Below are 14,043 nucleotides of genomic sequence, written 5' to 3'. Positions count from 1 at the left end.
TCAAAAGATAGATCTAGTTCATAAATTCCCTCGTGCTGCAACAGAGAGGGGAGTTTTCTTATACTATCTAAAGATAATATTGGTGAAACATGAAAAAGGACTCTGGCTTGTGCGATGTGGCACGGTTGAAAGGAACTGCAGAGTTCTGACCTCAGCACAGTAATGATTAGGAGAAATTACTTTTTATTAAGTAGCATATCAAAGGCCACATCAGTGAAAATGAAGAAACTGAAATGTTGAGCTAAGTATGATTAACAACGGCACAAAAAAAAGTACCCAAACCAAGTATACCTGAAACGGGAATATATTTATTACAGACATTTTAGGACCCGTAAATTCTGCTCTGGATTCATCACTTACAGAATCTCAGAACCTTTAATGATTGTACAGAAAATCAGGAAGATGGTTTGCTCACAAATGACAACTGATAAAACTCAGTGTACCTTAAGTACATCAAAGCACTGTGCATCATGCAAAGTTCTATACACGAATCACATAAAATATACATTCAGTTGGCCATTCATCACATTGACGATTTGGTTGAAAAGACATCAAGTCTAAGGAATGATTAATATGAAAATAGGAGTAGGTCAGGTCTTTTGGATAATATACCCTTAGGTCCCATATAATCCAGCACAGATGGGGGGAGGTGGGGTGGGAGCACACCAAGCAAAGTTTACAAAACCTAGTGCAATTGAAGCTTTTTCCTTCCAGTTCATTAAAAGAAATGGTGCCTATTATTTGAGGTATCTGATTGGCATTAACAAATTTAGCTGATATGATCATCAGTTGTAACAATATAAAAGGGATTCCACCTTTGAGACTGCACCTACCCTATTTAATCTGATTATCTAAACATCATTTCTAGAAAATCTGTAAAAAGATAAATCTCTTGGACAAAGTATTTACAACCAGCAAACTCATACGCATGAAAAAGAATACATTAAATTAAAGGATGAAAGTTCTATAATTTGTGTAAACACTTTCAATAGTGCATCTCTTCATGAGGTTATGTACTCCATATATCCTGTCTTTATGTAAGGAAAAATATAGAAATGTCCTTGCAATTTTATTCTACTGAGAACTACTGAGAACTCTTTTAACTGTGCCAACAAATCTTCTGTAGCAAATAGCAGGAATTTAAAAAAATATGAATTTTGAATAAGTGATCATCAGAAACCTGATTATGGAAACCACTAAATTGTTTAGTTCTGCATAGACTAAACAGCTGGGGAGCCTTCTAAAACCAAATTCTCTTGAAACAAGTTGATTGATGTAAAGATGACCTAAAGATTAAAATATACTTTAAATCAATAAAGCTTTGCTAAAGATGTGGCTTTAGAGTGGGAGTCCTTTATCTAAAACAGTGGGGGCCAGAAATATTTCAATTTGAGGTAGTTAGAGTGTCTGAGGTAGATGAAGCTGGTGAAGGGGTACATGGGGATGAACTGGACTTTTCTGATGATTCCTCTGTTTTTTCTTCACTTCCTGTCGGGGTAGCAGGGGAAATGGGTAGCAACCCCTCTTTCTCTCTTTTCTTCTGCTTCATCCTACGGTTCTGGAACCAGATTTTCACCTGTGTTTCATTAAGTTGCAGTGAAGCAGCTATCTCCACCCTCCTGGCCCTTGTCAAGTACTTGTTGAAATGGAATTCTTTCTCCAGTTCTGTGAGCTGCTTAGTGGTAAAATTGGTTCTAACGGTGTTGGGCTGACCTACGTATCCGTACTCTCCAGCTTTCCCTGCAAAAGTATATGAAAAGTTCAATAAGTGATATATAGGTGACATAATCAATATGTGCACACAGGTAAAACGATATGGAACAAGAACTTCTTAAAAAGAGGGACAGTGAGTGATGGAGTGTGAGGTGCTAATATAAAGGCGGCCACTAGTGTGTATCAAAGGAAATTTGATAAGTTGTTTACCAATTACAAGAAATATTACCACATAAAAACCCAGCATGGAACTGCCATTATATCAGGTGGATGAACCTGTCCATACTCAGTGGTCTCAGCTCTCCTTACCCATAAACAACAAGGCACCTGTACACTCTAGGTCAGAAAGCAGAAGGGTTTGGTTTCGTTTTGTTTTATTAAAGAAAGTGGAAGAGGAAAGAAACAGCCCCCTGCTCTGAAATCACGACTAACCTGTTTTAGGCGGGTTTCTTTTAACTTTCATCCAGTCAAAGGTTTGTGCTGGAGGCGAGGTCTCTGCAGAAGGAGAGCGACAAGCTTCTTGGTGGCTGGCATGGAGTGGGGATAAGGAATTACTATAACTCGCTAGAGTCAGATTCTGCTGCTCTTGTCCGTATGAGGGGTGAATGTACTGAGCGGGACCCACCGTGCCCCCAGCATAACCTTGGTGGGGGTGGTGATGCTGGACCATGGAAGATGAGACAGTTCCAGAGTAAACGGCCGGGGTGCATGGGGGATACCCTCCACTTACTTCTGCTTCCTGATTTAGTGCGTAGTGACTGTAACCCGCGGTGAAGTTCTGGGTGCCATATCCCGAGCTACAGCTAGAGTGCGAGTAGGACATGCCCAGGTTGTTGTGATGCTGGAAGGTACCGGTCTGGTGATGGTGATGGTGATGGTGATGGGGACTTATCTGGACCCCCCTGCCAACCAAAAAGCGATCATCCCCGTTGCAGTTACTGGCAGTGACCGCACAGGACTGGAAAGTTGTAATCCCATGATCTGGGGGAGGATAGGCTCTGGAAGAGCATGCCCCGGACTCTCCGCTGAGGATGGGGTAATCGAGGAAGGAACTCATCCTCGCCGTGTCCATTTATCACCGAGTGACCGGGTCTTCGGAGTCCTGGGTGACCGTGCCAACTTTCTCACTTCCTCCATGGGGCCAGGAGAAAAATGATATGAATGTACAGTGAGAGGGGGACACGTGAGGACGGCAGCCAATGGCTGAGCCTCCTGCTAAAATTTCCCTGCTCCTGTTGGTGATGGATCACCGTTCCAGTGGCATTTAAATTCCGAGCGCTCCTCCATCAAGGTGACGCGGATCTACCACCACCTCCTCTCCCCCCCCCCCCCCGTCCTCCTCCCCCTTCCCCTTAGCCAGTTCATTGGGGCTTCAGAGCCGGGGCCAGAGAGACAGTGTGAGCCCAGGCGCTCAGCCTGCAGCAGCTGAGGCGGAGGCGCCTCTGGAGGGGGGTGGAGGGGGGTGCTCCTGCGGCATGGATTACAGGGCTCGGAGACCCAGCTGGAGGAGCCCAGGTAAGACAGGCGCTCTCAGGCTTTCTGCTCGCAGAGCAGTTGGTGGCCGCTCCCTTCCCCGGAGCGCGCTTGGGAGGATTTGGGCCACCACCAGCACCGCTCCGGGGTGAATCTCCTTCACGGATGGCTCGAGAGTGCGGCACTCCTGCTGGTGCTGTCAGGACAGCCCGTCGCCCCTGCCCTCCTGCTGGCCGGTCCTTGTGCGGGGCCCAGCTGGACGGGCAAGCGGGCTGTGCAGAAGGGAGCCCCGCGCAGCGTTTCGGGGCTGGGGGCATGCGGGGGGCTGGGTGGGGGAGACCGGTTTCCCCTTTCCGGGAGCCTCAGCAGAGCCCCGCTCTCGACCAGCCAAGAGTTAAAGGGGCTTGTCCATCCCCTTCCCCATCGCGCCGATGTTATTAGCATGGAAATGAGGTCTTTTGTAATTTAACCCCATTGTGCTGCGGGCAGGCGGGCTCGCCCGGCTTCTGCCACCGAGCCCAGGCGTGGGGCGCCGAGCGGCCGGAGCGCTGCTGCCTCGGCCCCTATCTGGGGCTCTGCCCAGCTAACCAGGGGTTACGTGAGCTCAGTCGGTTTCGGGGCTGCGGGGGGGGGGGGGGGGGGAGGGGGAGGCAGGAAAATGGATGACGATTGCAAACGTGGGCCAGGCTGGAAGCTTTTCCAGGTTCTGCAATCCATCTGCTGGGGTCCCGCGGCGCCTGACACACACACAACACACACAACACACACACACAATGCATGAGATCTAGGGACAGTTCCTAACGATAAACACACCCAAGCACCGGATGACATGCCCAGGGGTAAGGGGGAGGGGGAGAGAAAAGGAGGTGAAGGGCCACTGCAGTCCCTAACTCTAATTAATTCTCTTTGTCACTTGGTGGCTCTCTTTGTCACTGTATACTCCACCACAGAGTATACAGAGAGTAGAGGGGAGAGTAACCAGATAGCTGCTGGCAGAGGTGCCCCCCCCCCACCCTGGGTGATCTATCTCAGAGTTTACTAAAACTTTCTCTTGTTCCAGACAAGGAAAATAGGACCAATGGTTAGAACAGCATGGATGATAGTTGGTATTTGGCATTTGATTTCACGTTCACCTTATCTGCTCAGACAGATACAGGCAGTTACAGAGCTAGTCAAACCTGTGGAGCCATCCACCTAACTTCGCAAATAGTTTTATTCTTGTCTTTTTCAGCCTGGAGAACTGTGTGTGGATTTATGCAGATGCACTTCGACTTTGGCAGATTTTGCATTGTCACCATGCCCGATTGATTGTTATTTGTATTTTAAAATATAAAGGGCTATTTCCCCCTCGACTCGCCAGCCCCCTCCCTCCAGCCACCCACACATACTAAGTGCAACATCCTCTTCCAAGTGATAAGTTACCAGAAGTGTTCGAAGCTCCAACTAGGCCACCCTTGTATCCATTTCACCTCCAGAGCCGCTCTGACGCCACCGGAAAACGAATATATGTTCCCCCGCCTAAGTTTATCCATAAAAAGATTTGTCCTTCTATTTACATTTTACAAACATGCCTAGATAGCCGTTTGAAAACATTGGATTTCTTAAAATTCATGAGTGAGGCTGGGAGGAAGTCCAGCAAGCATATATGGAACGATGCTCACCCTTTTTGGCTGCAATATTGTCTTATTTAATTCTTGTCAATCCGTTGTGATAACCGCTGTACAAATCAGGTGCTAACACAGGCTGGCGTATCTGTTAACTATAAAAGAGATGGCTTTTTCCAGTTTTTTTTTCTTCACTGCTTTAACGATTAACAAAACTATTTATTGTACCGTATATGTATAATTTATTTATAAACATCGTTGATGTTATACCATCATATTCAAAGAACAGAATTGTTTACTAAAAGAACAGTAAACTTCTCTCTATTTAAAATCAATCTATCTGCAAATCTATCTGCACATATAATTCCTCTCTATATATTTACCCGTAATTTTTGCCAAATAACAGCTCCTCTGTTACTCTCCTCTGCTTCCTTTAAATTGTTTCCCTTCGTTTCTGCACCATTGTTTTGAAGAAATCCGCGTCTTTTGTTACATTGTCTCTCTTCTAATGCCTCGAATGCTGCTGCCATTACAGAGCCACAGTGCAACATAATGGGAAGGGGACACACCAGGGATAAATACCTCTTCATCCCCCCAACTAGAAAAGTTGCCATCAGACACGGTCGCAAATACACACAAAAATTCAGAGCTGTGCTATTTCAACGGTCAAATCTTTCCGCTAGCCCCACCCTGCCTCCTTTGTGGGTTCGATCCACCGTGGTTTGCAGAAAGTCGAGTTTGCATCTCCAGCAATTCAAGCCTTTGAAGCATTTCTGGCGCCTGATGCACATTCTTGGAACATTCCCCAAACAATACTCTGTGTCTCTCACACACTCAAGATTTAGGGGTTACAGTGAGTTTCTTAGAGGAATTCTATCTCAGGTAGATTTACAGATATTGCTTTTACATATATCTTGAGAGACTTTTACTGGTCTTTTCCTAAACAATTCTGTTCATTTAAGAAGATGCTATGACATCACTTTGTATATACATCATACATAAATATCTAAAAGCCAATCATATATTAACAATTAAATCCCATTGGAACCCTGTAACAGGCGTTAAAATACTCGACGAAAACTGCTCTCTTACAAAAGCGAAAGTGCTGAAGCAGCGAAAGAAAAGAAGCAGGCCCGAGGTTTTTGTGGCATCCGCAGCTTAGCCAATCTGTTGTTTTAAACGAGCAATAAAAATGAATTATGACTAAACGCCTTCTAACTTAATGGTTTTAGACGGGGATCCCCGGCTCCGGCAAATACGTAAGAGGATTTTTATTTGTGCATGTGTTCCTGCCATTGATCTCTTTGATGACATTCTCATTCATAGAAAGAGTGTGATTTATGAGTGTAGGAAGAATTGCATCCAACCCCTTCCAGCTATTGCCCACGCATCTCAGCTCCGCAACGTGTTGCGGCTCAGAGAAATAACACACCTCAAATGAAATGGAAACAAAGTACTTGAGACAAATGAATCCATTCACTGTGTTTCAGATATATTCCGGAATACTCAAAATCAAGGATCTGTGGGCAGCAAAACTGCCTGCTAGCATCTGTTGCTTGATTTTAGCAGAGTAAAAAACGCTCACCTTCTGAACTGGGTGATTAATATCAATAATATTCTTACCAATTTAGCTGGAGTTTTTAATGAGCTTTTTTACTGCTGTAATTGAGGAAGTAACACATTTTTGGACAGTGGGCCGCTGAAGTGGTTCAACTGAAATTTAAACATATTAACCATTAGCTTCCAGTTTTAATGATCAACCCTTGGCACCGCAAACTGGTTTAAAAAGAAAGGGACTTTCTTTGTTATTGGACCCCGCAGAAATCCCCTGAAGAATGGCACTAAGAATTTAAGCCCATCCTAAATGTATTTTTAGATAATAACATTTTTTTTATTTCCTCTCTTTTTTAGATATCTTTTCTTGGGACCTTTCAGCACATGGGAGCTAATCCGAGGCGTACTTTGTTAGCATTTTTATTTTTAAAGAAGTGTTTCAGAAAACGACTTGCTGGACACCTAAACGTTGAGTTATAGAAAAACAGGATGCTTTAAAAGAGCCTTCCACCCCTGTAACGAGCCTGGTTCTATAGCAGGCACGTTCCCCATTTACAATAGATTCTATTTTGTCTGTAACGGCTAAGATGCATATGTATGGTGTTTGTCACAGTTTAGAAAACCCAAGACTTGTATTCACACACAGAATAACCTGTTATGTGCATTAAAAGGAAGAAATCTTTATGTGAGCTCTGTGGGCTTTTTAGTTATTATTTTGTTTGTGAGAATCAGGGGGTACTTTGACCTGACTTATGAGAACCTTTGCAATAAAAAAATTAAATGTGATTTTTCTCTCTCTAATAAATATATTAAATTACCAACAGGAGAGAGATTGTGACCAGAATGTCTTAATTTCATTTCTGAAGTTAAATAAAGAGAGGGGGGTGGGAGGAAATACCACTTATGGTCTGAGTCTAGAGAGAGAGAGAAGAAAGCTACTTGTAGCAAACAAGAATTTATTCTACCAAAAATACTTATGACAACGCATCCTAATGTAATACAAAAATAAAAAGAAAGTGAAGATACAATTCTATATGATCACTTTCTTACAGGCCTCATATATTGCTTTCATAGAGGGACCTAGAATGTGGCTAGGTTAAACTGAACACAATTAAAACTTCATAAGAAACAGTAAAAATGGCTCTGGAACACAGTAAAGGGAATTAAAAAACAGAAAATACTGACCAGGAAAAGAAAAATAAAAGGAAGTAATTTGAAACAAGCCATAACCCTTGGCGACAGGACGTCTTTAATTTCTCAATAATTCAGATGCTGCAAGTCAATTGTAGTGAGTGTGTCTGTAAAAAAGTCAAAACTGTCAGCAGAAATATCTACAGGACTGTCCAGAGATCCTGGCAAACTGGGTGAAACTGCATCTGAAAGCTGTAGGCAGGAATCTGTGGAGAAAACGTTAAAGTCCTGTAAAGAAGGGACATCTAGGGCCTCAGGACTGTCATTGTTCAGGCCAGCTGCACAGTTCTGGGCCATTGTTGATAGGCAGTTTTGAACAGTGGGTGACTGATGCTGAAAATGTTTCAGATTTTTCTCATTGCTTGTTAAAGGCGAAACTGGGAAACTTTGGGACTCTCCATTGTGTACATTCTGAGCCTGCTGTTGAGATAGTGCATTTTGTTGAAAAGTGTAACCTTCCCTTTCCAAAAGAGCGCCTGAGACATTATTGAGGGTTTGCTCAAAGAGCGATTTCTCCTCCTCCTCTTCTGCTTTCTCGCTGTCCTCCAGACTCTTAAATTTCCCCTCACTGTTTTGGTTCTCCTTACACTGGGTCTGTCTCTTGTGCTTCATCCTTCTGTTCTGGAACCAGACTTTTACTTGTCTCTCAGTCAAATCCAGCAAAGCTGCTATTTCAACCCTCCTTGGTCTACAGAGATACTTGTTGAAATGAAATTCTTTTTCTAGCTCCAAAAGCTGGGTGTTGGTATAAGCCGTCCTCAGCCTCCTAGATCCACCGTTCCCACTGTCGGGGATTTCATGAGACTCTGTAAAAACAGATAAATGCACAGTTTGAATTTTAGCATCCCAGCACATTCCACCTCAGAGGGGGGAAAAATATATGTATATATATATAGCATAAAATATCAACTGCAACAAAATGGCCGCCCTTGGCTGCAGTAGATCCATTGTGTTGCACTCCTGTGCTCCCGATACTGTGGACCCCTTTCCACCTCAATAAAATTATTGCATCTAGCTCCCAAACCTACCAGAGCAAACTTTATATTAGCCATACTACAATTTATAATTAATGCATCAGCTGCTTAGCTGAGCAGGAGCAATCTATCACTCTTCATTACTGTCAAATATCCTAACTCTAGGACAGCAAGACAAGAGGAGGTCAGCTCCAACTCAGATAAATCATCCCACATTAAACAAGTTAGGGAAAGTTTGGGGTTTTAATAACACTGTGGAGCCCACCAGATTATTTCCTCCTTCTCCTCCAAACCATTTCCAGTGAAGTTGGGAAAGTAACAATCCAAGGAAAAGAGCTAGCTCTAGGGGAAAGTTTTTTAACTGACCTTTGTGGCTTAGGCAGGCTGGTCCAGTGGCTGAGGCTGAGGCCGAAGCAAGCGGGAGGGTAGTTTTCTTGGAGGCTTTTTTCTCTTTCATCCAGGGGTATTCCGGAGGCTGCAGGGCGCCGGCTGGCACCGGGCTGCTGCTGCTGACATTGGGGCTCTGCTTGGGACGGCTGCTGCTGGTGTGGCGAGGGTGGCTGCCTGGGTTCAGGCTGGGGATGGTCTGCTCAAAAGGAGGAGGAATCAGTGTCGAGTGTGAAAGCGTCGAGTTCTTGATTGATGAACTTTGAAATGTATCACCGACAGGGGGGAAAGATGGCAGGCACTCAGCAAGCGATGGCTGACTATTGATAAAACCAATCTCTCGCTCAAATTCGAAATTCATGGCCTTCAACTCGCAGCCCCCTTGGAGAAAAAGTTCCCTCTTATTGAGGGTTTTTGCGGGGGAGGGGGGAAAGGCCCAGGAAAAAGGAGAGAGAGAAGAAAAAAATATATCATAGAAGATCGCTGGTGGGGTGTTTTTTTTCTAATTCACTGATTACAGCCGTATGGGGACCGTGCTACTATTAAACTATTGAATTCATGGAGACAAGGTTGAAATTGGACCGAATTGGCTGTCACATGATTGCCTCTGCCCAATGACAATTTGGGCTTTAATCAAAAGAAGCCACTGTCTGTTTGATTGATCCAAAAAAGTCGGGAAGGAACGCCTCATTGGGGGCCAGAAAGGCTTTATTTACACTTTTTAGGGGGAAAATTATATATCTGTATCTATCGGCTTTGCGTCCTAATCTGAAATGATCTGTGTGTGTGTGTGTGTGTGTGTGTGTGTGTGTGTGTGGTTGCTTGTCCTGCAGACTGCTGCCCCTCTCGTCTCCTCCCGCACACTCATCTCATTGTTTGGGACTGTCAGGAAAACGCTTTGCACCTCGCAAATCATTTAAGCACCTCAATCTGACGCTTTGAGTCATTAACAAAGTAATCCATTAATCTTCAAAGTTTTGACACCTGGGGCCCCCACATCTCAGCCACATAAGAAGTTGCACCCAGGCAGGAGTTACTGGCAGAGAGTCCTGCTTTTTTCCCGGGGAATAGCACTTCCCCCTAAGCTAGTTTACTGCTCCCGAATTGGCATCTCTATGCCACTTTTGCTTTGGGGGGAGAGAGTATGTACAGTATGGAGAACAATTGGCCGCCGATCTCTGAGCTCATTGTTTAGCAGGATTTTCCGCAGCAGCCTTGCTCCTATGGGAAGAATAACATAGAAAAAGCTTTATGGTCATGACTTTTCACTGCAGTTGACTTCACAGAAGTGCACTATAATATATCTATCTATCTCTATCTCTACCATATAGATATAGATATACTGTAAATATTCTAAGCAATCTAGTGCATTAGTTTGTAAACTACACTCGCTTCTGCTGACATGTTTTACTTAATAACCGTAGTAGACGGGGTCTGGTGAGTATGTTCAATTGCAGGGAAATATATTGCAAGGTAGTGTCAGATATATATATAAATATTAATACGTCAGGGGGGAAATGCTGCAAGGATTCTAACTTGAATGACTGTGTATGAGCCAAAAGCATTTGCTTTGTTTACAATCGTTTTGATTTACAACTTACAAAGCTATTAAACTACTGAACGCTGAGGCTTTGAAACAACCTTTCCAATCAAATCGAGAAGAGTGGTAAAAGTATGATGCTAATGGCTATTTATTATTAATTGTTGTTATTATTATTAAAACACAATGAAGACATCCTGAATTTTATTTTTCCACAGCACGCAGGCCATATCTGTTTCGTGTAGCATTTTATATTCAAGATGAAAAACATCATTGTTGTGCTTTTTTTTTTTTTTTTTTTAGTCTAAGGAAGCCAAATCAGCCTCGCGCTGGCAATAGCTGCTCTGTTTCGGAATTGCATTGAAAGGAATCGCCAGAATCTTTGTAAGCGGTTCAAATAACAAACTGATCATTAGACCTCCACTCTATCCAAGACTGACCAAAACCCTTCGGTCTGAAGCTAATAAATCCACAAGATGAAGTATATCTGGGAAAGGCTGGGAAAGGAGGAATGGGGTTGGGGCATTTTAAAGGGGGGGTTGTTTTGTTAGGTTGTTTAAATAAAATATAGAACGAGACTTGTCATTTAATACCTCAAAAGGGATGCCTTATAAATATAGATGCTGTTGGAAAATGCTGGGGGTTTAATTTTCTTGCTTTTACTACAAACAAAGCTCTGGTGATGCCTGTGCGTGATCAATCTTGTCCGCCAAAAGGTTTGACAGCTACTGGCCCTTAAGAACACATTTAAACCTTCTTGCTCTTTCCAAGATCAAATGTGACCAAGCAAAGAAGGAGAGCAAGAAACGCAAGTAAACAAGGAAAAGGGCTCCTTTTAAAATGTACTGCTACAGGGTTATTCTCAGTACTGTGGGAATATACGTTTCTAGTTGGCTTGGTGCTGAGGGTTATTTTTACTTTAAAATATTGGAATTAACAGTAGGATGAAAAAAAACAATAAAGGGAGAGAAAGAGGGAGATTTCGAGTGTAACCAGCCTTTGTAAGTAAAAACCGTGTGGGTGTAGGTATTCTGCACATTTATTTATTTATTTATTTATCCTATTTATTTTCTTGTGGATCGGTATAATACAAAAACCACCTGGAACAAAAGGTTTTTCTCTTCGGACAGTGAACTGCAAAATACTTGTAAAAATCTATTACTCTGCCTTTGTAAATATGTGTTAATCAATAGATTTTTTTAAAAAAATCCAGTATAGAGATTTAAAAATGGAAACAAACTAGATGTATGATATATATTTTTTCTGGAAAGAGTAGGGGAAATTACGCTCATATATGTATTTGGAATGGGGGGGGGGAGTGGAAAGCCAAATTCTTTCTAATATTTTTATAAATTTAATTATCTGTGCTAAAAGAAGCAACACATGAAGAATTCATAGATTCTGACATTTCCTTTGATTTTATTTAATCTGCCTAAAACAAGAGTTGTTTAAATAAAACAGAAACATTTCCTAAATAATCCTTTCTGGATTTATCAATTGCCAAAAGATACTTTCTTTCTCTTCTCATTAATGTTCTATCCTAGGTCAGTTTTGAATATATATTATAATTCAATGAAAAATATCAGACAGATTCTAGGCAACCTCTTCATCAGTTGAGGTATAAATACATATATATGTATACAAAATAAATACATACAAAATCGTTTTCTTTGACTGAAATGTTATATATATTTTTTGCAGAACACTTATATATATAGATTCGTGGATACATTATAATATTTTCAACAAACTTCAAGCAAGGATGATTCTCAGAACAAGATAAAGACTCACGATTAATAATATTTTAGAGTGAGACCAAAATGGCGACATTTTTCCTGTGCATTAAAAAGACACAGATACTGAACAGCATGGGTTAATATCTACATGGCATACGTTTATGTGTCTATATACATACATGTGTATATTTCACCCGAATCTATTAAGGTCCCTCCTGATTTATAGTCTGAATTTTAAAAATAAGGTCACATAGTATTATGAAATAAAAATCTTATTTTAGTATGTTGATTCGCTTCTCTGGATTCCAGTTAATACAGATTCCTATCGGAATAGCCTTGCATATGAATACCTTGCTAATTTATTATCGAAAACCATGCAGAGAGTAAGTATTTTGCAATATTGCGTTTTTTAACCAAAAGCTAGAGCCCACTTGTCTCCCCTCCCCCACCAAGGCCAAAAAAGGGAGGAGGTGAAGTGGGGTGGGAAACCAGATTAACAAAAATGAAAAAAATAATAAATCGGGTCATTTTTTTTAAAACCATAGCCGAATAGGAAGCAACATATTGAGAAGAAAATATCCCGAACTACATTGTAATCCTGTTTATGAGCCTGAACAACAAGCTTTGCTTCCAAAAAGTGTACACAAACCTGAACAGCTGGTTTATTCTGGGTTTCTTCTCTAGTGGGGTGATGAACTGTATTTCTCACTATTAATTTTTTTTAATTTGTGCCTTCAAAATATCCATGTGCATTATCTTATTTTTATTCTTAGTTCTCTTTGCTTTATTTAATTTCCCCCTCCTCCCGGCACAATGTAACAGGCGATGAATTGTCTGTTCTGACCCTGGGAGGAAAAGTGTGGGAGTAGAAAGCTCCAAGCTTTCCAAAGGTCCCTCCAGTGCAGAGGCGAGAAGAGCCTTTTCCATATGGACGGCTGTTGGTGAAGTGGGTTCCTGCAGGGGGGAAAAAAAGCCCAACATGGCGAAATCCAACATCCCTAGACCAAGGACCAGCTTACCCTTACGAGCACTGTCTCAGGAATCACTCTGTTCGGCGCGGGCACCCGAGCTTTATGTGAAGCAGTGCTGTTTGCGAAATAAACGTGGTTGTGTTTCTGACCCAAATAAATATTATTCAGACAAAAATATCCTCCCAATAGCAGTGCCTGTAAAGCATGCCGGCAGCTCAGCACCTAGCGTTATGGACACAAAAGGCGGATCGTTTGCATCCTTGGTATTTTCAACGCTGAAATTGTCACAGCTCATAAGACATATTGGGATTTGCCAATTCACTGCATTTTTAAAACCTTGATAAGGAAAACAGAAGGGGCTGTTTACGTGGGTTGGGTATCGGATATTTGTGTGTGTGTGTGTGTGTGTGTGTGTGTGTGTGTGTATCTATATCTGTTCACTTAGTGATCACATGGTTTGGGTCTTTTTGAACAAATAACCGTTTCTTAACTCTTTATTATTCAGAATAAAAACTTTATTTTTGTCAGAATGTGAGCAGCAAGGAATGTATAACTTTCAAAACAAATCTAGTCTTTTCAGGTTTACACATTTTCCATTTAGCTGGATGTTACAAGCATAAATTATTCAATTTGTGATCAATTTTTCAGATTTTATTGCATTATTATATTTTTAAATAAAGGAGTAATAGTTTCCTTTCAAATGATATTTCCTACTTATGCCAATATGCCATCTAACATACGGCCAGGTAAATACCTCCTGAATATTCATGGTACAGAATTTTATATATATATATAAATATGAACAGATGGGGATAAATAAAATTTTAAACACTTAGATTATTCAATGTTTTAAAAAAAATATAAATAAATCTGAATGTTCACCAGCATACACACATTGAA

At 41.7% G+C, this 14,043-nt stretch overlaps 2 protein-coding genes and 1 long non-coding RNA gene across 5 annotated transcripts; 1 reads left to right on the top strand and 2 right to left on the bottom strand.

Annotated features, from left to right (window-relative positions):
* Window positions 1-320: 320 nt before the first annotated feature.
* On the bottom strand, window positions 321-2,995 carry HOXA1 (homeobox A1). Its single transcript, XM_084618974.1, has 2 exons — window positions 2,146-2,995; window positions 321-1,740 (listed from the first exon to the last, which is right to left on the bottom strand). The coding sequence occupies exons 1-2, from the start codon at window positions 2,783-2,785 to the stop codon at window positions 1,385-1,387; spliced, it is 996 nt and encodes a 331-aa protein (XP_084475100.1). The 5' UTR covers window positions 2,786-2,995; the 3' UTR covers window positions 321-1,384.
* A 29-nt stretch (window positions 2,996-3,024) lies between these two features.
* On the top strand, window positions 3,025-7,033 carry LOC311515722. The gene is made up of 2 exons (XR_014710209.1): window positions 3,025-3,228; window positions 6,702-7,033. It is a non-coding gene; the product is annotated as an uncharacterized lncRNA (long non-coding RNA).
* Window positions 7,034-7,157: 124 nt separating this feature from the next.
* Window positions 7,158-13,634, bottom strand: HOXA2 (homeobox A2). Of its 3 annotated transcripts, none has more exons than XM_084618970.1 (3): window positions 12,822-13,634; window positions 8,876-10,117; window positions 7,158-8,341 (listed from the first exon to the last, which is right to left on the bottom strand). In XM_084618970.1, exons 2-3 carry the CDS (start codon window positions 9,255-9,257, stop codon window positions 7,602-7,604), a joined length of 1,122 nt encoding a protein of 373 aa, XP_084475096.1. In that variant the 5' UTR covers window positions 9,258-10,117; window positions 12,822-13,634; the 3' UTR covers window positions 7,158-7,601. The 3 variants fall into 3 exon arrangements, with proteins under 3 accessions (XP_084475096.1, XP_084475098.1, XP_084475097.1); XM_084618972.1 differs by having other exon boundaries at window positions 13,192-13,634; XM_084618971.1 differs by lacking the exon at window positions 12,822-13,634 and having other exon boundaries at window positions 8,876-10,145.
* Window positions 13,635-14,043: the final 409 nt, after the last annotated feature.

Source organism: Lepidochelys olivacea (genome assembly GCF_965140295.1).
Source record: "Lepidochelys olivacea isolate rLepOli2 genome assembly, chromosome: 2".
Classification (NCBI taxonomy): Eukaryota; Metazoa; Chordata; order Testudines; family Cheloniidae; genus Lepidochelys; species Lepidochelys olivacea.
The sequence above is the reverse complement of the archived record's forward strand: the minus strand, read 5'-3'. Positions and strand labels throughout refer to the sequence as shown.

Bases quoted from the DNA above. Each gene is read 5' to 3' on its own strand.
- HOXA1 (XM_084618974.1), bottom strand. From the start codon at position 2,785: ATGGACACGGCGAGGATGAGTTCCTTCCTCGATTACCCCATCCTCAGC. The intron at 1,741-2,145 runs GTTAGTCGTGAT...ATACTTTTGCAG, and splicing joins AAGAAACCCGCCTAAAACAG to GGAAAGCTGGAGAGTACGGA.
- HOXA2 (XM_084618970.1), bottom strand. From the start codon at position 9,257: ATGAATTTCGAATTTGAGCGAGAGATTGGTTTTATCAATAGTCAGCCA. The intron at 8,342-8,875 runs GTCAGTTAAAAA...CTGTTTTTACAG, and splicing joins AGCCTGCCTAAGCCACAAAG to AGTCTCATGAAATCCCCGAC.